General features: G+C 39.5%; 1 protein-coding gene across 1 annotated transcript in view; it reads right to left on the bottom strand.

Annotated features, from left to right (window-relative positions):
• Positions 1 to 21,577, bottom strand: part of FRK (fyn related Src family tyrosine kinase) — a 102,635-nt gene that overhangs the window by 7,889 nt on the left and 73,169 nt on the right. Inside the window, exons 3-5 of the mRNA XM_046005110.1 lie at positions 12,661 to 12,824; positions 10,385 to 10,553; positions 5,775 to 5,933 (exon numbers count right to left, since the gene is read on the bottom strand). Coding sequence (XP_045861066.1) covers positions 5,775 to 5,933; positions 10,385 to 10,553; positions 12,661 to 12,824 — 492 coding nt within the window. The remainder of the gene's footprint in view (positions 1 to 5,774; positions 5,934 to 10,384; positions 10,554 to 12,660; positions 12,825 to 21,577) is intronic.

Genomic DNA, 21,577 nt, shown 5'->3' with positions numbered 1-21,577 from the left:
TTGGGGCATGTGGGTGGCTCAGTCAGTTAAGTGTCTGCCTTCTGCTTGGGTCATGATCTCGGGGTCCTGGAATCAAGGCCCAAGTCGGGCTCCCTGCTCAGCCGGGGAGTCTGTGTCTCCCTCTCCCTCTGTCCCTCTTCTCTACTTATGCTCTCTCTCTCAAGTAAATAAAAAGATTTTATTTATTTATTTACTTACTTATTTATTGAGAGAGAAAGAGAGAGAGCGCACAGGGGGAGAGGTAGAGGGAGAGAGAGAATCTCAAGCAGACTCCACCCAAACATGGATCCCATTACAGGCTCAATCTCATAACTGAGATCATGACCTGAGCCGAAATCAAGAGTCAGGTGCTTCACTGACTGAGCCACCCAGGGACCCCAAAGACAAAGCATAACTTAGTGTTCAGCATAATGAGAAAGCATTGCTACTGTGTTAGCCAAAATGGATATGCCTTTTGATACCAAATTAACTCAATATGGAAAGAAACGTAAAAAAGTCAAGATACACTGGTGACCAGTCCTACATCAAGTGACAGTTTCTAAAATGGTTTCTCATATTCTCTATCTCCTGGTATTTGAGCTCTTAAGAAATCACCTTCTATTAAATGTGGTTTGGAATACCAACTCTCTTATAACAAATAAAATACGGCAAAAGGGATCTCTTCCAAGATAAGTGATCAAAGATAGGTCTTCATCTTGCAGGAACTCTCCTCTCTTGCTCTCTCACTTGCTCACTCTGATGAAGCTAACTGCCATGTTGTAAGTTGCCCCATGGAGAGGGCCATGTACCAAGGATCATAGGGCAGCTTTGGGCCAACACCCAGCAAGGAACAGGCTTCCTCAATCCAACAGCCCCAGAGAAATCAATTCCTGCCAACAATCACATGGCTGAGCTTGGGAATAGGTCAGCCTCCCCCAGAGCAATCAGACAACTGAAGCACCTGCCAACACCTCATTGCAGCCTTGGGAGAAACCGGACATAGAAGACACAGCTCAGGGGCTCCTGGGTGGCTCAGTGGGTTAAAGCCTCTGCCTTCAGCTTGGGTCATGATCCCAGAGTCCTGGGATCGAGCCCCACATTGGGCTCTTTGCTCAGCAGGGAGCCTATTTCCCTCTCTCTCTGCCTGCCTCTCTGCCTACTTGCCTACTTGTGATCTTTGTCTGTCAAATAAATAAATAAAATCTTTAAAAAAAAAAAAAAGAAGAAGAAGACCCAGCTCAGCTGTACCAGGATTCCTGACCACAGAAACTGAGGTAATAAGTGCTGCTGTTTTAAGGCACTAGGTTTTGGGTAATTTGTAGCACAGCAATAGATCGTGAATACAGGTTCACAATAAGAAAATAAGGCCAGTGCTATGCGTATAGTTAAAAGCATAGGGTATGGAGCCAGACTTCTGGGTTTAAATTCTGGCTCAACCACCTCAGGTAAGTTATTAACCTCTCCAGCCCTCAGTTTCTTCCACCATAAGGAGGAAATGAAGATAATAATAATAATTCTCATTTCATCAGGTTTTTAGAAGAACGAACTAAGTTAATATTCGTACACCACTTAGATAAATGCCTGGCAGAGGCGCCTGGGTGGTTAAATAGGCGATTAACCTTCATCAGTCAGTTAAGCATCCGATTCTTGGTATCAGCTCAGGTCATGATCGCAGGGTCATGGGATGGAGCCCCGCATCTGGCCCCATGCTCAGTGCAGAGTCTGCTTGCGCCTCTCCCTCTGCTTGGGTTCCTCCTCTCCTTCCCCTGCTGCTCAGGTACTCTCTCTCTCTCTCTCTCTCTCTCAAATCAATCAATTAATCAGTCAAGGAAGGAAGATGCCTGGCATATTGTAAATACCATATAGTGTTTTTTTAAAGAAAAAAAATTGAATATATATGCACCTCTCCTACCACTATCCCTATAGTGGTATAGGGATATACCACTATATGGTATATAATCATATAATCAAACATATAATCACTATATGGTTGATTTTCATCACATCACCTCATTTTATATTTAGAACTATATGAAGTAGTATCGTTATTATTTGCTCCCTTTCATAGCAGTTTCTGCCACTTAGAAGAACAGGTAATAAGTTGTAGAGTGGAAAGTCAAGTTCAGGCATGTCTGAGGTTGAAATTTCATGCTCTTAAAAACTATTCCATCCTCCTCCCTAAGACCAACCTTACCCATGATTCCTGAGCACCTGAATGCTGGGGCTACACTTACAGTCAGCTAAAGAGTATCTCAGTGAAAACACTCCTGTCTACTTCAGTCCACCTAAGTGAAGTCCCCATGAGATCAATGAACAACATGTAGGACTTTATTTTAAAAAATATGTATGTATGTAAAAAATGCAGATATTTATTCTCTTTAAATTTCAGGAAGAGATGCCCGCTATCAGTTACCCACAATGCTAAAGTTTTTTGACAAGCCTCTTCCATTTTGGAGAAATTTATTACAAAAAAATATTTAGCCAAGCTTAGGGACTACAAAGATGGTTCTATGGAAGAATATGTATGTCATTTCCACTATCAAATACGACATCTAATCCTATTATAGTGGATATTAAAAGTTTTCACTGACAGGCACAACAGAGAAAATTGAGTAATAACACATTTTCTACTCTGAAAGACTGCAGTGGCCTAGGAACTGCCTAAGTAAACCTCAGAACACACTTCTGATACAACAGCCAGTTGTCAAAACTGATATAAAGGTTCACAGGCCTGTGACAATTTATATCTGCAACAAGAAAATATTTTCAATTATGTTCCATTACTCAAGAGTCTTTCATCTTACGACAGTTACTGTGATGGGCTGTTTAAGAGCGGCAGATTCATTTTAACATCACTTTGTTGAATGTAATCCCTCTTCATTGGGAAAGGATTGTCTGTAATGAGTATCTCTTCATTACTCCCCATGACTACTAAGTATCTTGGCAAATGAAGGCCTTGGTAAACTTGACCCTGAAGGCCCAACTCAACATATGACAGGGTTTGTGCTCACCTCTGAATAAAACACGTCAGCAAACCACAAACTCAATGTCAAAGGAGTTTGTAATTAATAAGCGGATCTTGTCAACCTGACACCAAGGGTCTCAAAACAAACTCAACCCCGAGTCTTGATACTAGGTTCAGAATAGCCCCCACTTAATTTCTCCATTACTTTTCTCATTCAGTCAGTCAACACAGAATTAGTGCACACCTTCTAGGTGCCTAACACTGTTCTATCACTAAAACAAAGACAAATCTCTTTCCTCGTGGAGTTGTATTCTAGAAGATACTTACAATAAGCCACATAACAAAGTCACACATTATAGGATGACCAGCAGCTAAGAAAACAAAAAAGCAGGAAAAAAGCATACAAAGAGACAGAAGGAGAGTAAGTTTTAGAATTCAGAGCGAAGGACTCACCATCGTGGGAATGTCTGAGGAAAGACTTAGCAGACGTGAGGAAGTGAGCTACATGGATATTAATGGGGCGGGGGGCGGGGGTAGGAATTCAGATAGAGGAAGGAGCAAGTGCAAAGGGCCTGAATGAAGAACAGCAAAGGACAGTGAGACCGACACAGAGTCAAGGGAGACAAGGGAGACATTGGGGGAGATGTGGTCAGTGAGGTAATGGAGAGCTGCGCCATGCAGGATTTTAGAGGTCGTACACGCAGAACCTGCAAGAGTCAGTGAGGCTTTGAGCTGAGGAGAGACACATCTGACTGACATTTTAACAGGAGATCTCCAACTCCTGCGTTGAGGAGAGACTGCAAGGAGCAAGAACCAAAAGAGGGAGACCGCTTAGGAAGCTCCTGCACCATCCAGGAGAGAGCTGATGACGGCTTGGACCAGGGTGGGCAGGCAGACAGGGGGCAAAATCCTGGGTATACTTTGACAAAAGTCAATTGGATTTGCTAATTGGTTAGCTGGAAGCTGTGAGAAGAAGTAGAGATGATCCAAGAGATTAGGTTGAGTGTTGACATCATCTAAGAAGGAAAGACCACAAGAGTAGCAGGTTATAGAGGATAACGTACAATCAGTTTTGGACACGTTGTTTTGAGAGTTTTTTTTTAATGGACATATGGAGTAGAAATTCTGGCTGCTCAGAAACATTTATTTTTTTTTCTCCTTTCAGCCAGTTTAGCAGATTGTACTTCGCCATTCCCTCTGACTTGATTTGACCAAATGAAAAGGCACAGGAGTTGCCTCTGCTTCTCCCGGTTGGAGCTCTAAGAGCCAGAACGAGATTAGTCCTATCGCCTTCCCCTGCCAAGGTGATCAAACACCGGAGGCATCAACCAGTCTATTTTGCACACATGCATGAGCAAGAAATAAAGGTCTCTGGGACTTGGGAGAGGGGGTGTTGCTGCATCACACCAAGGTTGTCCAGAGAAGCACTGAAGTAGTCAAGAAGGCAGTTGGACTTAATGATTCTGAAGTAATGAAGGGAGGTAGTCTGAGAAATCTTTGATACATAAATGTTATGTAACCCTGAGACTGACTGAGGTTAGCAAGGGAACTAGTGATGTTGCAAAATTCCAAGATATGGAGAGGTCTGAGAGATGAGGGAGATCACATCGATGGGAGAAGGGACCAATGAAAAAGACAGGAGGAAAAGCCACTGACTGAAGTGTCTTGGAAGCCAAATGAAGGAAGTGTTTCCATTCATTCCAGTACATTGAAATAAAAGCTCTGAATAGGTCCGAGGACTGAGAATTGACTATTAAATTTACCAGCATGAATATTACAAGTGACCATTTTTGTTAAACCTGACCCGAGATGGCTACTGTACTGTTGTCCCTGGGAATAAGGCAAAAAGGGTCAATGGCTGAGGTCAGTCTTACTCTGATGGCTAATATATTCTGATACGGTTAAATTTGCCCTCTTTATGCAAAGGAGCTAAGCATATTTATTTAACAGCATTTAACAGGCCCACGTTCTTTTTTCCTCTTCTCCACTTTTGCCATTTAATACCATCAGCTTCACAAGTCACCCTGAAATCAGAGAACACTCTTATCTTTCTAATATCTTTGTTCTATTCTTCTTATCTCCCTTTGCCTGCACAGGTTCCATCAACCCCACTCTGTCATTTCAGGAAAGCATAGAAAAAAGTCTCTTTTTTAGGCATGAATTATTCTCTCAGTACTTGATCTCCACCACTTTGAACATCTCATTTTAATACTCATTATATTGTTGCGTATTAAATTATTCATTTGCAATAAACATCAAAATTTCACAATGCCCTTAAGTCTTCTCTGACTATAGGAAGCAGATGTAGAAATAAAGCAATAGTATATTTCTGCTTTTTAGTCTAAAAATTCTAATGTTGCCTAGCAGAGGAAGTATTTTTAAACACCAACAAGTACAATGTTGTCAAACACTTGCAAAGGAAAAAGAATGAGGGTATCTCTCCCTCTATTGCCCCAAAAGTATTCCATGTCCCCTAATTCTGGGCCATAGAGCAAATTGGTCCATGACTGATAATGCTCCATTAGTTATTATAGGAAACAATGAATCATGTAAAACGTCTATTCCTCAGTTTTCTACATTACTTTGCGTACTCCACTATGTCTATTGTGAACAATTTGTTCTTTGCTACATAAATATTTTTCCTCCTTTCGGCACACAGTATATCTCCTATTAAAATGTATTCGAGCCTTTCAATGTTGAGACATTTATTCTCACAGATATACACATTGTAAATATCCTTTGGGTTACAGAAGGCTTGCTAAATTGACATTTATAGGAGTAGCTAAACTAAATTCCTCTTTTTCTTCCTTTTATTAAGTCTTTAGCTTACTTTGGAGATATTCTTGCAGACTTCCATGTCTCATCAACTCTGTAATAATATAAATTGGATCTTCCAAAGTGCAAACAGCATAAAGTTGGATAAGCTTTGGATGTCTTAGGTTCTTCATTATCTGTGCCTCCCTCAGGAAGTCATTTGGATCCATTGAACCTGAAACAAGAAAAGGAGGAAATCACTTTATGTTACTGAGGCATTCCTATCCTCACAGCAGTCTGGTGGGAATCACCAAGATTGCTTCCTGCTTCTCCGTAAAGTTAGAGCACTGGTGTCACTAATCTTCAGATTTATCAAAGAAGAGAATCAGCCCAGCCAGGGCAACCTAATAACTAATGTGTGGGTACACCAAGGGGGTGTAATTTATGGGTTATGACCTGTAGGTGAAAAGAGGTGGACGCAGGTCCATATGAAAAATGAAGGGAAAAGGAGTGACTGACAGTCTAATTGATAAAACGAGGCCAGCAAATTAAGAACACAGAGAGAAGACATTCTGTTACCATGAATGCTGGAGGACACGGAATGTTTAATTACCGCAGTCAGACCTTTTTGGTCCAGGATCCAGAAAAGACTGATAGCTGCCCTGTCCATGGTACCCACTGTGGGAACAGCTGAGTAACAACCCTGAAGCAATGACATTCTGCCATATTTATGTTCTTAATTCTGTAGGGATATATGGTATCGGCCAAGCAGAAAACATTCAAGGGCTACACCCAAAACTTAGCGGTTTTTTTTTTTTCTCACCAGTCTTCTATGTCTAACTTCGAACTGATCTTCAACATTTTCTCCCATATTAATACAACTGTAGTCAGACTCTTAAGAGCTTAACAGAACGATAAGGTAGACCGTATTGGAACCTATTTGGAAGAGTCACCTACAATTAAATTGTATTTTAATGGCTCAACTATTACCATGCAAAGCGCCAAATAATTAACAAATAAAGTCTAAGAGGAGGAAGGATACCTGGAGCTTACATTTCATTGGTAATTTTTTTAAATCTTCCATTTTTTCTAGAATATGATGTTTTAGAGACATTACTGTAACTGAAGGAATCCTGTCACATCACATCTCGGTATTCACTGTGAACCGTGCAAATAACATTTCCACTGACGCTCAAAGGGACGGTTCCATTCATCTAATTCATGATAAAGACTTCACAACTGATATTGGAACCCAGGCATGGGCAAGCTTGGACATTCTAAGACAACACTCTGATTGTTTATTAATGTGACGTTAAGAAGAGTTAGATGTGACTTGCAGATCGTTTCACATAAAGCATATAGGCAGTCTGTCCTTTGGTATTCCCTTGAGCGTATAAGTTCAGAACACAGGCTTGGTCAAACTCGGATTCTGATCAAATCTTAGCTCACTTGTGTGATCTTTAGTAAGTTACCGAATGTCTCTGAACTTCAGTTTCTTCATCTGTAAAACATGGCTAATAACCCTACTGATATCATAATATCATCACCAGGAAATAGCAATATCTGCCATAAATATACATATATGTATATATATTTTTTTCAATGACTATTGGCTATGATTTATATTATTAATATGCGTACTCCACAAATAAACCAAACACTTCAACTCTAAGTATTTTCTCACAGACTGAGGAGGGGAAGGAGCAAGGACTAAAAGAGGGAGAACAGAGAAAAATGACCTATAATCATTTCCATCATGATTTTCTCTGCTTCCTCCATTCCATCCCTACCACTGGTTTGCTCCACATAATCAAATAGTGGCGAAATGGAGCTCAGAAGAAAAGAGGCACCTGAAACATAATAAAGGATTTTCTTCTTGTTACAATTAGTTTGGTCTATGGCCAAATACGGATATAGTTGGATTCTCCCCACCCCACCCCCAAAATAATCTGATTCATGAAGCTTCCAGTGATAAAAGCAATTATGATCACCATTCAGGCAATTTAGGTATACAGTATGCTTCCACGCGCATGCTCTGGTCGCCGTGAGATCCGTCGAATGCAGGACACTCAAATCATCACCAAATCAGACTATGCACAAGAGCTGGACTCAGCGGGGACTTCAGGAGCCTCTGCAGGTGACGTCTGCTCAGAACATTCCATGGCTACGCTGGTTACAGCTGACCAGCTGCACAGCAGAGACCCAATTTCAACTCAGCTAGTAATGCAACATTAAATATTAATTTTTGCCTGTCATAGCTACTGTGGGAGTTGATTTCAGGCTCGTCTTTATTGCGTGGTAGTCTGCTAAGCAATAAATAGCTGTTGAGATTGATTAATAGCCCCAGTGAAGTGAAGACATTTAACCAATCACCAAAGCTGTTTGCTACTATTACACTGTAAATCAATAATAATTATTCCTGTTGGAGAGAAAACTATCATGGCTTTTTTTTTTAATATAAGAAATGCAATTTTTTGTTGTTGTTGTTCTCTTTTGACCTCCAAAAGGCCTTCCTTAAAGAACAATGTTAGGATGAATAGCTAGCAGCTTCGTTTTTGGAAAAGAATGATTAGATTGGGAAATAAAGCTGAAGCTCAACTGTCAACAAGATTAGAATTCAAAATAATACATATGCAGTGACTGGGAACATCTCAGGTGCTGGAATAGATCGTCCTCACCTGGAGTGCTCAATATGACATCTGGCCACTCAGAAGTGCTTCTCCATCACTTGAGAAGGCAGGTGTAGATGCTGAGACAGAAGGGCCGCACTAGCAAATCGCACGTCCGTGGACATCTGCCAACAGCCCCACTGAAGCTAACATTTACTAATAAGAACTCACTGCCTGTATTTTATATACATTGACTCAATTTGTCCTCATAAAACCTGTGAAGTAGGAACTATTATAATTCCCACTTCCAGATGAGGAGAGTTAAAAGATTAATAAATCATTCGATGTCACAGAAGCCAGAGCCAAGGCTGAAATCAGGTCTAACTTAGACCAAACTTTATCCTCCTACCATTACACCAGAGAGGCCCAACTTTCTCGCTTCATGGCACCTTCACTGTCTCAAGAACTTTTTTCACGTTGCCCCTAAGCCAATATCTAATGGTTCTATTGATTCCTTGGTTAAATCAAAGCAACTTTAAAAGTATTTGTGTTCCAATAAGTTAATATCCATTTTGAAAAGTAATACATCAATAAATCAAAAGAAAAAATAATTTTTATTTCATTCTTCACCACAATTACTTACTAAACAGATACATACATTTATGGGACACGACACAATTTTTCAAGTCTTGGAAGCAGAGAGAACGTGGCTCTGCTCATTTCCTGCCCCACAATGATTTCTGCTTGGATCTTGCTTGTGATCCCAGTCTCCACCAAAAACCCATTTTCACAAAGATATGATGTCAGCAAAAGAATACAACATGGTCTAATCCTGAACTGTGTGGTATTCAAGCTTACCTCACAACTTTTAAATATCCTGTGAGAGCCCTGTGAATTCGCTGTGGTGCCCCAGTGTGCCTTCGCACACAGTTTGGGAACCTGGTGTTACACCAGACTACCTACCCAGCAGCACCCAGAGGCTCGAGTTCTGCCACCGGGCGGCTTACTAAACCCTTAAGGATTCTGGGTTAGGTAAAGAAGGAAGGTCCCCTAGAGGACCATATTCTAGCTTCTGGTTATAATTCCTGCTTATGTTATTAGAAGTAGTTGCAAGGCAACTACAGTAAAGTCACACTGTCGTAGAACGTCACTTCCCTGGGGTGACGCAGCAGTGATAGATGAGGGTTCAAATTCCAGCTCTGCCACCGAATGACCTTACAGTAACAATAACAATAATAATAATAATTAAAATAAGAACAGCTTTTCCTGGTCACTTACTGTGAACCAGACTTTATTCAAAGTATTTGCACTAATGACCCTCTCCTTTTTTAAATTTTTTATTATTAACATATAATGTATTATTAGCCCCAGGGGTACAGGTCTGTGAATCACCAGGTTTACACACTTCACAGCACTCACCATAGCACACATGACCTTCTTTTTTGTAAATGATAAAACTGAGACTTTGTTTTATATGACTAGTAAGTTTTAGGAAAGTTACTTAATCTTTCTAAATTTTCTTATCTTACTTTTAAAATGGAGGGGATAATGCCTGGTTGAATAAATATGATTTTAGTGTACTTTTCATTTCCATGATAGGAAAAAGGAAGATGGAAGAAAAATATAGTTCTTACATTTCCAAATATGAAGGCTTTTAGATGGACCCTTTTACCTTTTAACCATAAATAATTAGTGTTTAATAAAACTGTTTCTCCCTACAGATCCCTGAAGATCTCCAAGGTTCCACTGATTTAAGTATTCTCAGTGAAGTCAATATTTGTAATGGAGGCGAGGAAAAAATGGGAAGAGGGATAATCCGAATTCTAGAGAAGAGATACTTTGTTGAAATCTTGCCCTGGGGATATCTTAAGCATTAGCTGATCACAGGCACCTGCTCTTGCCTTTATCATCTAAAGCATGTTATCCTTTATTGTCATCTGGTCCAGGGAAAGTGATCACAACACTTGCTTGGTGCCTTCATTGGTTGTCCTGTGACCCCTTGGACATTGACAGTAGCAAGTTGAGCTTCTAAAAATCAACATGTGACATTTCACCTTTGACATTCTCTGGTTCATACCTGGTTTTAATGTTTTCACTGCTACTGAAGTGGTGTTGTTCCACAGGCCTTCCCACACTTCACCAAACTGACCAGATCCTAATCGCTTCAGAAGCTGTATGGACTTGCGGTCTATCTCCCACTGGTCCGCGGTTTTATACGACAAATCAAAAGGCTCTGGTACTTGTACCTGTTTCACAGAATAATTAGAATAAGTATAAGAAAAAGATCTGACTATTTTTTTGGTTGCAAATAATAGTCCAGGCACTTTTTTAAAGACACCATTTTTAAAACCAAAACATTGTGCATTTCATTCTCATTGCTTTAAAATGAAAAGGCAATCATGGCAGAACCTGTTTCCTTGCTCTTTGAGCTGATCTCCCCCCAATTCTTGCTACGTCAGGCACCCTGCTGTCCATCTGACCCACCCCACATCCAGTGCCACTCCGACATGGGTCTGGTGTGACTTTCCTCTGACTTTTTGCCTGGCTAAATCCTCCCAAATTTAAGGCCCATTTGAAGTTCCACCTCATTCGCAATTAATTCCCAAATTCTTTGGCCTATAGCATTTACCATATGTATCATATATTTTTGCATAATTAAAACGTCCATCTTGTTTCAAATTCATTTATTTACTTGTTCATTCACTCATGTACTTGTTCATTTAGTAAATACATTTTTTTCAAACACCAACAAGGTCCCATTCAGTAAACAAAACAGACAAGACCCCGGCCTTCCTAGAGTTCATCGTCTAGTTCATTATCTACCATCAGAAATTACCTTAGCTCCTCTGCCAAATCATCAGCACATTGAATACACAGAAGGTGTATGCTTCTTTGTGAACATCTGTCCCCAGCAGAATCCAACGATATTAGTTAAATTGAGTATTTTTTAAGCCACATGTTTGCATCAGGTAAGCTATTCTTAGCATGAGCTTGCATATTCTTGTGGGTCATTCCTACACCATCTAAGATGCACGTACTTATACCAAAATTGCACGTTCACTTGGCAAGATTTAAGTCAATGAATTCCCTACACACTGGACAAAATTCTTCAGCTTCTACCTGTGCGTACAATTTTGGTCAGGTGTTACCAGGAGCCCTTCACTCATCATCCAGACATAAACCACAGGGCTGGCTGTCCCGGTGACAGGACACGAGACCTGAACTCTGATGAGGAGCTGAGGTTTTGCCCCACACCAGTACCAGAGCAGTCTACAACTTTATAAAAGTCTAGCTTAGACATGCCTCAACTGATAGATGTTGATAAATTCTATAAATGTGAATACCCAACTTTTGTAGCAACATGGATGGGACTGGAAGAGATTATGCTGAGCGAAATAAGTCAAGCAGAGAGAGTCAAGTATCATATGGTCTCACTTATTTGTGGAGCATAACAAAGAACACGGTGGACATGGGGAGATGGAGAGGAGAGGGAGTTGTGGGAAACTGGAAGGGGAGATGAACCATGGGAGACTACGGACTCTGAAAAACAACCAGAGGGTTTTGAAGGGTTTTGAATTCATTTACAATTTGTAAATGAAGGAACATGCCTATGTTCCAATAAATATTTCGTATTTAAAAAATAAGTGTGGGAGGTTGGAGGAACCAGGTGGTGGGTAATAGGGAGGGCACGTACTGCATGGAGCACTGGGTGTGGTGCAAAAACAATGAACACTGTTACGCTGAAAATAAACAAATAAAAAAAAAATTCTATAAATGTTTGGCTCAGCCAAACAGTTAGTAGAGTTAGTTAAATGATATCTCTATGCAGACCAGCTAATGAGTCTAGCATTTTCATATTAATACTCTTGAATACAGATCTAAATAAGCATTATATTTGGGCACTTTTTTCCCCCTCCAGCCGTATCATTAAGTGCTCCAGTGGTAGGACACCAGATTAATTTCCTCGTGCAAAGAATGAATACTTTCTGTCTTGAGCGAGTGGCTTAGGTCAGGGGTTGGCAAACTTTTTCTAAAAAGAATGAGATAGTAAGTATTTCAGTCTTTGTGGGTCATGAAGTTTCTGTTGCAACTATTAAATGCTGCTAGTACAGAGAAAAGTCAAAGACAATTTGTAAATGAAGGAACATGCCTATGTTCCAATAAATATTTTGTATTTAAAAAATAAGTGTGGGACAATATGGGCTTGTAGGCCATAGTTTGTCTATCCATGCCTCAGGTAATCAAATGACCTTTTTTTTTCCCCCTCCTGAACAGAGAGATCACATGAGAGATACTCCAATATCTGAAGGCAAAAGGTTAACTTCAAAATGAACCATCTTGAAAGCATTTCACCTTTAAACATGGTTTTCCCAGCTGGACACACAGGCCATCACTTGTCCTGGTGTAGTAGCTCACAAATTCATTCAGTGTTGAAAAGGTTCTTCTCTGGGTAAGGAAAAACGCCCCTTCATCCAGTCTTCTGATTCTGTAGTGTTTCACAGCCCTCTCATCTAAAACTGGAACACAAAATAAGTCCTATTAATACACTTCTTGCCAAAGCCAAGCAGATTTACTCATTTTGTGGTGATAGTTTCAATACATGAAATAAAATTTTCATAAGTTCTATTTATTTCACAACCTGGTTTCAGAAAAGACTTCAGGAAGTTTACAAAAAATATATAGCAACAGAAAAAGGAAAAAGAACAGGGAAATCACATTTTAAGGAAATATAAAATAAAAATAAAGGAGCGAGATCACCGCTAAAAAAGGTAGGCTTAGAGATCTATTGGACTTGATTAAAACAAGCCATAAAACTGACTCTATCATTCTAGAGGCACCTGGTTGGCTCGGTCAGTAGAGTATGTAAATCTTGATCTTGGGGTCATGAATTCAAGCCCCACACTGAGCGTAGAGCTCAGTTAAAAAAAAAAAAATTGACTCTCATACTAGCAACGCAAAGAAGGAAACATTATCAGTTTCAGAAATAACACAAGATAAAATCATAAAAGTTGTTTAGAAACAGTTCAACTCTTCTTGGTACAGAAGCTATGGAAAATAGTCTCCCATGAAATCCTATGAATTGGAGAATAAAACAATGTCCTCAGTACTACCTGACAGTAATAAAAGGAAATCTGCAGGGCAGCTCGTTATAAATGCAGGCCGAGAACAGAATGTCCAAGTACAGTTCAATAAAAGCAATTCCACAGGGCCCCAAAGAATGCAATCCACGTATACAACCTTCCAGCACGACTGCTTGATCCAAGAGCAACTTCTGTATTAGCTAAAGGAATAAACAGACCGCACACCCTTTTACAAATCATCTGACTCAGAGTGGGTGTTGATTTTGCCTGCCACCAACCATCCTCCCGTCTTCTGGTACCAGCACCCCACTTTCTCTGGAGAATCACTGCTCCTTTAAGAGCATGTGGTCCTGGGGTACGGATGCGAACCCTGAGCTAAGGAATGAACAAGAGCCAAGAAGACTCAGTTGCAGGACGTGGGTTACAGAGATCGAGGAAAACAGGAAGAAGTCTATCGTTATAGTTGTTGTTTTGGTTTGGTTTCTGTGTAACTTCTGGGAGTTTGGAGCTGCTGGAAAAATCTTGTCCCCAGGCAGGGAGAGAGCTTGCCTGAGAAGCTCTTTCTGGGATATGGAAAGCAAAGCTTAGCCCCTAGAGTCCCCCAAGCTTGGATTCTCAGCCAGAAGAGTCAACCACATTTTTCATTTAAACTAGTTTGAATCGGTGGCTTTATTAAAGCACTTGCATTCAGAATACTGACTAATGCACTTCATAAACTCACCTTTCATTTAGCATAATTACTGTTAAGTACTGAGCAGCATTTACCAGAAATACAGATATTCTGAATTCCCTGCAAAATATAGAAACTTGTGCTCCAATAATCCGTCAAGCTGGAGCCAACACTCTCACAAAAGGAAAGAAGACCAAGTAGAAAACAACTCAGTCCCAGCACGGAGGTTTACTGAGGGCACACTGCTCGCCAGGACAATGTTTTCCTCACAGAATAATCAATGCACCTCACAATGGCTAAAATAAAAAACAGATAATAGCAAGGGGTGACAAGGAAGCAAAGTAATTGGAATTCTCCTGCACAGATGATGGAGGTGTAATTTTCACAATCACTTTAGAAAACTGTCATGATCTACTAAAGTTGAACATAATCCTACCTAGAGTATAGTGATTCCACGCCAATGTATGTAATCAACAAAAGGCACAATATATGTGCCAAAACACACGTGCAAGAATGCTTTTAGCAGCATTGAGAGAGTCTAACCCTGGAAACAATCCAAATCTCCATCAACTGTAGAAGAGACTAAGAAATAATTGTGTTTGTCCAGGGAATACTGTACAGACATGTAAATAAACAAACCAAATACACACACGAACATGAATGAATCTCACAAAAATTATTTAAAACGATTATTTAAAACCATTAGTTAAAAGCTAGCATATCTACTGATATTTGGAGTCAGACCGGTGTATTGATAAGATTCTCTTTCTTGAATGGGTGCTGGTTTACATGGGTGTATTCACCTTCTGAGTGCTCATCAAATCAAACTCTTACAAACTGTGAACTTTTGTGACATAAGTCACACATCAATTTAAAAGAATTTTCTTAGCAGCGCCTGGGTGGCTCGGTTGGTTAAGTGTCTGCCTTTGGCTCAGGTCATGATCCCAGGGTCCTGAGATCGAGTCCCACATCAGGCTCCCTGCTCAGCAAGGAGTCTGCTTCTCACTCTGCCTCCCATCACTCCCCTGCTTATGTGCTCATGCTCTCTCTCTCTCAAACAAATAAATAAAATCTTTGGGGGGGGGGGGAAACTTCAATGTTCTTTTACCAAATAAAGGTAAATATGTGAGGTGATGAATGTATTAATTAACTCAGTGGGAGTAATCCTTTCACAAAGTATATGTATATCAAATCATCACATGTACACTTTAGATATTTTACAATTTTCTCAATTTTTCCTCAATAACTGAAAAAAAGGATCACATCATCTACATACAGAAAAATATTTTAGTTTCTTATATTACAGAGGGTGGGAGTACTTTAGATACTCCAAAAGCCATATAAGTTTATTTAATTACAATTTCTGAAGTATCTATAACATATTCTTCTACTCTCTGATCTGTCAGGTTACCATTCCCCCTGACTGTGACTCTTGGGACAATGTTAGTTGCCGTATATAATCATCACCAAATGGAAGGGTTTTACCAGGATGTAGAGCTAAGCTCATTACAATTCCTATATATGGATTAAAAGGTTAACAGAAAAGTCAAGGAGAGCTGTCAACAGTAGTAGCCCAATTCATTTTTCCACAGAGTAACAGAAATATTAGAAGCAGAAAGGTAGCTAAATAGAAAGCATACCAGCAATTTATACAAATGATTGGCTTGAAAATTCAAGCTTTGCCATTTATCAAACAGGAAAGTACATAAATTATAGAGATGTCTAGCAAGCCAATAGGGTTATAATCAGAAATGACTGGAAGCAATAAAAACATTCCCCCCTTTTAAACAAGATGGACAATATCTAGTTTCAAACTGAAGTGGGCTGTGTGGAAGTTAAACAGAAACAGGAATTCCCTTTTTTTTTTTTAAAGATTTTATTTATTTCCTTGACAGAGAGAGAAAGATCACAAGTAGGCAGAGAGTCAGGCAGAGAGAGAGGGGGAAGCAGGCTCCCTGCTGAGCAGAGAGCCCCATGTAGAGCTCCATCCCAGGACCCTGGGATCATGACCTGAGCCTAAGGCAGAGGCTTAATCCACTGAGCCACCGAACCCGCCCCCAGGAATTCCTTTTTGATGCACCACAAAAGAGCTAAAGATTTCCAAGCTAGAGACTAAAATCAATAAATGTTTGAAAGGTTAAAGTACTTCCTGTGATTTTCTTAATAAGGGATGCAAATCACAATGATTGATATGGCTTTGGCAATTGTTACCGATTATAAAGAAAGCCGAAATAAATGTTTACCAACTCTGTAAAGGTTTCAACTCTCAACTGTAAAAGCCAAATACCTTGCAATACATTTAGAGTTCCTAAGCACAATAAAAGTAGTTTCGTTTAATAGAAAAAAATGATAGATCTGGAAATGGGAGACCCGGGTGACAATTTAACTTGTATATGACCAAAAACACATCAATCTCACCTGGCCTCTGTTTCCCCATTATTAAAATAAAAGAGGAGGCTTTAAGAAATCTCCAAATTTCCAATTGTTTCCCCATTAGTAATCAAACATTTCTGATGGCTGTTGCTTTCTCTCCCTGAATTCCATTTTTTTGTTGTTGTTGTTGTAGTCCTTTTAAAAACAAGTAACGGGATGCCTGGGTGGCTCAGTCGGTTAAGCGTCTGCCTTTGGCTCAGGTCACGATCTCAGTGTCCTGGGATGGAGTCCCACCTCTGGCTCCTTGCTTGGCAGAGAGCCTGCTTCTCCCTCCGTCTGCTGTTCCCTCTGCTTGTACTCTCTCTCTCCCACAAATAAATAAAATCTCAAAAAAACAAAAAAACAAAAACAAAAAAAAGCCAACTTAAATAATTCTCACCTCAGAGCCTTGAACACCACTTGGGTGCTTTTCCTAGGAATCCGAACCTTCTCCTCGCAGCTGGTCCCTCCCTTCCTTCCCATCTCAGTTTAAATCCTCTGAACCACCCTTCTCTGCCAACCCTATTAAATGCACCTCTCCCTATCTCCCTCCCATAACCCAGTTTAACTCTGAAACTATTTATCTCCATAGAGGTAGCTCCCTGATGGCACGGGCTCTGCTGTTTACACCCCGTATCGACTCAGAGCTTGGCACAGAGTAACGACTAACATAAACATCTGCTCGATGAACGGACAGTGATGAACCAACTCTTGAATCTGAAGTAAAATCCAAGCTTCTGAAATGTCTGCTGCAAAATTAAATAGGTAACTATACAAATATTTCAAGACACACGTCCCTGGAACTTTATTTTTAAAGGGAGGAAAACACACTTAGCCCAGAATATAGATACTTTTAGAGGACAGTCATTCAAATTTATACCCCCCCCTTTTTTTTTAATTCTGCAGCATAATACAGAAATAACTATTCTATCTCTAACTGACAGCACGGATATTTCTATTTGGTTAATTCGAGTTTTCAACCTAAATAAGACTGAAAGACTATCTATCTATCCATCTATCTCTCTCTATATATATGATGTACAAATTAGACCACAGAAGCTACATCAGGGAAATTCAATACATTATAGTCAGGATGAAGGCACTTTCAGTATTGAGTAATCAATATAGAATAATCAAATCCAAAATATACAATTGTTTTTTAAAAGTGGTTTTAATTTGTTAGTAGTGAGCCCAGATGTTTGCAAGTTGTCATTCCTAATAAAGATTGAACTGGGGGGTGCGGGGGAGAGGCGGTCTCAGAACTAGGGAGAAATGAATTTTCTGTTCCTTTTCTGGCTCGTTGTGATCTTTATCATTGGACCAAACCTTTCCCAAACTCTACAGACAATAAGTGAATGATAATGTTTGTGCCGTTCTTATTGTGAATGACTGAGTTCAGACTAATTAAGCATTCTAGTTGTTCATCAGCAAAAACCATAAGGCTAACTATAAAATATAATGGAACCATCCATCAACAAACTCAGCAGCATCATGACTGAGTGAATTTAGCTAAAAGGCCAGGCACCCTGAGTTTATCTCTTGACTCTCATTTATGCTATTTGACCTACAAGAAAATGTTTCACCTGTCAACAGATTAATCTACTAGAACACGCCCAAGAATTAGGATATATTTCAGAGATGTAGGTAAGCATGTAGGAGGAGTACAATAAAAGTTTGTTGAATGTTGAAAGAATTCAACTATTTCTCCCCCATGAACTTCTGTAAGGGCTGTGACACAGGTCACGTGATTATCTGGTCCCCTTCACTTTCAGAGTCACTAATTCTGGGGGGAAAGTGTGTGATCGGGATGGAATCTTAGGACTGCAGTCCTATTTGCCAGACTCAAATGCTTTTCTAAATGGTTGATAGCAGATATAGAAGTCTAGCTTTCTCCTAAAGGTGAGATCTTACTTTGTATTGTCTCTGTTGGTAGGAGGGTTTGTGCAGAAAGTACTGCTGTGAGCTTCCAAGGAGTCCCGTCCCAAGGCAAGCTCGTAGCTCAGTGAAAAATACCAGTGAAATGAGTAGCTTAGCACTTTACAGATAAACAAATGGTTGATTGAGCAGATTTCCATTTTTTAGCCGATCTCCTGCATCATCTGGGCACAGCCTTATTCCTCTTGACTGATAATAATCTGTTCCCATACTGAGTAAAACACTATGACTTAGATGATTGAACAAAGGACTGAAAATCAAGAACTCACAGCCCTAATCTTATTCCGCCAGTGATTTGTTCTTTGACCTTAGGCAAGGAATTTCATTTCAGTTTCCTTATCTGGAAAATGAGAATAATGATCTTATCTATATATCCCCCCAGGGATAGTTTGAGTGTCATTATTCACAAAGGATGATAGATATATCTAAATGTGCAATGTGTGAGTACTATATTAGAATATCGGTAGTATCAAAAAGCTTTGTCAACAAAAGAGAACCACTTTCAAAGTAAAATTTTCCACTCTTTGCACAATAATGGCTACACAACATAGTGGTCACCATTTGTATTAAATGAGGAAATTGCTATTAATTCTGTGTGACAGAGCTCCTGCACTTGTAAATTCCCATTTATTTGTACTTTTCAAAACTATTACAAACAAAGATAGCCATGATAACTCCTCCAAATGGCAATTACTCCGCCACTGCCTCAGAAATCATGCTAAGACAGGTCTACACCAGTAAGTAACACTTAATTGAATTATTATACTGTATCCCCATGAAAACAGAATTCAAGATACACTCATTTTACACTCTATTTTGTTCTATCGTAGATAGAGTAGGATCCCAGGATGAATAGTTTCAAAAGGATAAAGTACAGCCTTCTTAAAATATTAAAGCAGGATCATGCAGAAGAGTTGTTAACTCCTTTTCAGGGGAAAGAACACACACAATACAACCAAAGGGAACAAACAGAACGACTTTTCTGCGTACATCTCAGCTAGTGGGCCCCCAAGGACGTCTGCCTTCCAGCCAGGCGTATTTGAGAGTGCTGTGACCTTGGTCAGTAGTTCTGTTAAACTGGTGGGCTAAGTGAAGCCCAATTAAGAGAAGGTTTTCATTAGCTGACTCAAAAAAACATACTAAAATATTGTTTGAGGACACATCCAATTACTAGGTACCTTTTTAAGTCAAAGATGACATCAGTTTACACATAAGTAGACTCTCTCTCCCATATTATATAGCAGAGAAATCATTAGCCTGATCCATATACTGTACAAATACTTATGACATTCTTGAGAAAAATGTCAGTCTTCTCCTCAAGACCCCTATGGTCTGAGTCTTTCTAAAAGTAAGTCTCCTATCAGAGGTGGCTCTTAAATTTTCAGAACAGAATGTCAATTTTACTATTTATACGTATGTTATCTTAAGAAGATGAATATCTCAGGGCACCTTAGTGGCTCAGTTGGTGGAGCATGCGAAGCCTGCGACTCTCATTCTCAGGGTTGTGAGTTCAAGCCCTACATTGGGTAGAGAGCCTTCTTTAAAACACAGACACACACACACACACACACACACACACACACACACAGAAATTAAAAAAAAAAGAAAAGAAAATGAGTATGTCTTTAATTAATAGTACATAATTATAACATTGAATATTTTGCTAGATAACTGGGAGTTTCTCCCATAGTTTCATATGAAAATGGCATTTGCAGCGTCGAATATTGCAGAGAAAGTCTCCAGGAAACAACTTGACTCTTTATTCCTCTCGGGACTCTAACAACTCACTCAGTATTATATCTGCAATAAATCACCCGGAATTTACATGCTTGGATTATATTATCTCAGTTTCCTACAGAAAATCTTTCACGAGGCTAAGATTTAATGTGACGTGAGAGCCAGTGCTTCCACTTTTCAAAACTTACCCTAAGGAAATAATCCAAATATTGACGTGCATTTATTTAGCTCTATCCCTGCTTTGTTCCAGAAAGACTCAAAGGCTTGCACAAATGATCAAAATAAAAGAAAAACTTCGAGTAAGTAGGTAAAGGAAAGAGGACAGAAGGTAAAGGGGAGGAGGACACTCTGGGAACAAGGCTGGTATCCTTTATGTAGGGTGTTCTTTATGGTCCAGTCCAGGTTTGCTAGAAGCGGGCCAAAGACTTGACTCTCTGCATTTCTGGCAGCTCATAGCCCTGAAGGAAACACATCCAGTTACCCTGGTTCCCTGAAGAACACAGTAGCATTAACTGAACATAGTAACATTAACATTACTCAAAAACAAAACCAAAAAAACAAAACAAAACAAAAAAAAACCCAAACCCAAAACAAAAAAACAACTATTCCTGGAATTGAAATGAGAGGAATTTCTCAGGTGGGTCTTCATAAAGAAAACATAGAACATGAGAAAGGAAGGAAGAAAGAGAGAGAGAGAAAAGAAAACATAGAAAATGTAATAAGTAATATAAGCAGCAGCATTCTTAATATAAATACACTGATACATTGCAAAGGGGTGGCTCTTATCATGTCCATTAATGTGGGTCCCCTTCCAACATGAAATTCAATAAAAGCATTTATATGGGAAACTAATATTCATCATCCAGAATAGGAAAAGCAGTATGTATAAGGATGTTCACGTCAGCATTTTTATAGTGTTAAATGACTGTTAAATTGCAGTAAATCTGAAAATTAAGAGTTAAAAATATAATCATAAAAACTATGTAGTAACAAGAAAAAACACAATGTGTTAAGGAAATAAGTGGGACACAAAATTAAGAGACTAGTATAATTGCTAACACAAGGCTGCATCTGGCAGTTCCCATATCCCCGGGGCCCTTTACCACTAAGGGAACCCAGCTGAGGTTCCCTGTGAAAACCACAATTGCATAAGGGCAAAGATGATTACATTTGCCAACACGAAAAGATTGGCAGATTTGTATTTACTCCCTGTTTTCCTAACCCACAGTAATAAAGGTACAGTGACTTTAAAATAAGAACAAATACATAATGCTTCCGGGTTTTTTATATAAGAACTGACTCTGTGAGACAAGGTGCACATGTTCAGCTCAAGACTGTCCAATCTGACCCTTGATATTCTTTATACAAAGACCTCCATGAACTCATTTCTCTTCGAACTTGATGCTTAAAATCAGAATGCATCTCCTCCTACAGA

This window comes from Meles meles, chromosome 5, assembly GCF_922984935.1.
Source record: "Meles meles chromosome 5, mMelMel3.1 paternal haplotype, whole genome shotgun sequence".
In the NCBI taxonomy this organism is placed as follows: domain Eukaryota; kingdom Metazoa; phylum Chordata; class Mammalia; order Carnivora; family Mustelidae; genus Meles; species Meles meles.
Note: the sequence above shows the minus strand (reverse complement) of the source record. Positions and strands in the feature narration are given on the sequence as shown.